A 2766-nucleotide genomic window follows, 5' to 3' on the forward strand; every position below is an offset into this window, starting at 1 on the left:
AAAGTGTCCAAACTTTTGACTGGTACTGTACTATAATATACACAAAGAATATCGGCCGATATATCGGTATCGGCCCTTTTTTACTCCCTAATATCAGTATCGGTATCGGCCGCAAAAAACCCTCTCTAATTAAAAAGGTTTTAGACTAAAAGAAATGCATAATACCTTGTGACAAATGTTTAAAATGATGTAGACACAAATAAGATACACTACTGTTCAAAAGTTTGGGGTCAGAAAGATAGTATATCTTATAAATAGTATAGTAATATAGATATTAATAAGATATAGTATAGTAATATCAGAAATATATATATATATATATATTATTATATATATTATTATTATTATATATATATTTTTTTAAAGAAATGTGTACTTTCATTTAGCAAGGACACATTAAATTGATCAGAAGTGACATTTATAACATTTATTCTGTAATAGGAGACAGAAAACTAAACACAAAACAAAAGATCTGATGAGCCCAAGATTCAACAGATTTGTTATTAAAGGCATACATAGTTCACCTAAAATAGAAACTTCTGTGATCATTTATGCACCCTTATATTTTGAAGAATGTGTGGAACCATTGATAACTCATTGATTTCCATAGTATTTTTTACCTACTCTGGAAGTCAGTGGGGACTAACAACTGTTTGGTTACTCACATTCTTCAAAATACCTTATTTTATGTTCAACAGAAGATACAAATTCATACAGGTTTGGAACAACTTGAAGGTGAGTAAATGGTGTCAGAATGTTCTTTTTTTGTATGAACTGTCCCTTTAAGCTGTGGAATATCAGTCAGCAAAAACTTGAGTGCACCTTTAAGCGATAATGTCATTGCTATTGCTAATATTACTCAAATGTTTCTTCAGCTGTGGTAGTTAATTTGTCCTCACCTCATTACTTTTGATAAGTTATTCATAGCTTTGTTTTTCCTGTAGTATTTGTTTACTTGGCTTACTCATCTGTTGAGTACAGCACACTATAGGAACAGTATGACTTGGTAAGTTTCTCTTTTGCAAGAGGCCAGGAACTCGTGCTGTAGTTATTCTTACACTGGGTTCTGTTACTTAGAGCAGCTGAAAGCCCCATTAGCTTTTGAGCGTACATTAGCATTATCATAACTCTCAATTAGAGCAGATACTGAAGAAAGAATCTCTTATGCTCACCAAGGCTGCATTTATTTGATAAAAAATTTGGTAAAACATTAGTATTGAGAAATATTATTATTGTTTTCTATTTTATTATATTTCTAAATAAAAATGTTTCCTGTGGTGGCAAGTTAAATTTTAAGCAGCTGTTACTCCAGTCTTTTTAAGTCACTTTTTAACACCCTATGGTTTTCTAACTTGCTAAATAACATGATTATGGTTTATGGAGATGTTTCTCATGTTTCAATGTCTTATAACTGTAGTGACTTTGACTCGCTGGATGAGAAAGATGTGGAGAAGAACAACCAGTTGGCTTTTGACGTGGCCGAAAAAGAGTTTGGGATTTCTCCCATCATGACCGGGAAGGAGATGTCTGTTGTGGTGGAGCCTGACAAGCTCTCCATGGTGATGTACCTCAGCCAGTTCTACGAGATGTTCAAGGACACTTTGCCACCTGGTGGTGAGTTGTAGCTCTACAAAAATGAATCCAGAGAAAATTGCAAAACCAAACGGGAATGTCAAGCCAATATTGGAGTGTTTATGCTATTCCCTAGCATGCAGTTCATTCATAGAGTGTAGTAGTTATTATTCATATTTTTGTGTTTCAGAAAACCACAATCTGAGCCCTGAGGAGAAGGCTGCATTGATTGCCAGCACTAAATCACCCATCTCGTTCCTCAGTAAACTGGGTCAAAGCATCGCCATCTCCCGCAAACGAAACCCCAAGGTAGTCAAGTTTCTTTTTGTTACTGCAAAATTATTGATTATTGTGATCTTGGCTTATCCTACACATTTTGTATAGGATAAAAAAGAAAAGGAACTGGATGGACTAGGAAAAAGACGAAAGACCAGTCAGGCTGGACAGTCAGAGGATGTAAGGCCATGTCTTCCTGGATAAGTGGATGTGTAACATACTGCTTTGTGTATGTACTTGTCTAAATCCATTCATTCCTGTTCTCCAACATCACAGGAAGAGCTGCAGAGGGTTAATCGAGACGACAGGCCCTCTATAGCTACAGCTCTGGCAGAACGTAAAATTGACTCTGCTGCAGCAGTGAACAACAACAATAAAGTGAAGGTCATGGCCACACAGCTGCTAGCGAAGTTTGAGGAGAACGCCCCGACGCAGTCCACCGGACTCAAGCGACAGGTGGGTTAGAATTTATGTGTTTGCACAGTTGCTCACTAAAATGACTGTGGACTTTCTATGACATTTGTGGATTCTTATAGTAACAAGTGTAATAAAGAGTCTTCATCAACAATTAATTTTGTAAGCAAAGTTGGCAACAAAATGATTGTTGTTCTGCAATAATGCTTGACTGACTGTACCAGTGTTACTTTATTATGATGTATATACAATTATAATATTTATTAATATTTAGAATTAGCTTTATTTATATTTCCAGTTTTTGTTATTGTATATATATTATTTTATTTAAATTTTATGTGCTTTTGTCGTTTTTATTATTTCTTTTTTTCGTTTTTACTTTATTTTTAAGTAATTTTAGTACTTACACTTATTTCGTTTAACAATTTCGAACAATTTAAAGCTTTTCATCTAATATTTATGTTTCATTTTATTTTAGTGAATTTTTGGGGGGGGGGGGAGTTA

At 34.5% G+C, this 2766-nt stretch overlaps 1 protein-coding gene across 2 annotated transcripts in view; it reads left to right on the top strand.

Annotated features, from left to right (window-relative positions):
* Window positions 1-2766, top strand: part of LOC107672585 (protein-methionine sulfoxide oxidase mical3a-like) — a 94361-nt gene that overhangs the window by 52001 nt on the left and 39594 nt on the right. For both annotated transcript variants that reach the window (XM_016465836.1, XM_016465837.1), the window contains 4 exons: window positions 1418-1614; window positions 1763-1881; window positions 1957-2028; window positions 2125-2304. In XM_016465836.1, coding sequence (XP_016321322.1) covers window positions 1418-1614; window positions 1763-1881; window positions 1957-2028; window positions 2125-2304 — 568 coding nt within the window. The remainder of the gene's footprint in view (window positions 1-1417; window positions 1615-1762; window positions 1882-1956; window positions 2029-2124; window positions 2305-2766) is intronic.

The sequence above is a fragment of the Sinocyclocheilus anshuiensis genome, unplaced genomic scaffold (assembly GCF_001515605.1).
Source record: "Sinocyclocheilus anshuiensis isolate Anshui unplaced genomic scaffold, SAMN03320099.WGS_v1.1 scaffold28, whole genome shotgun sequence".
In the NCBI taxonomy this organism is placed as follows: domain Eukaryota; kingdom Metazoa; phylum Chordata; class Actinopteri; order Cypriniformes; family Cyprinidae; genus Sinocyclocheilus; species Sinocyclocheilus anshuiensis.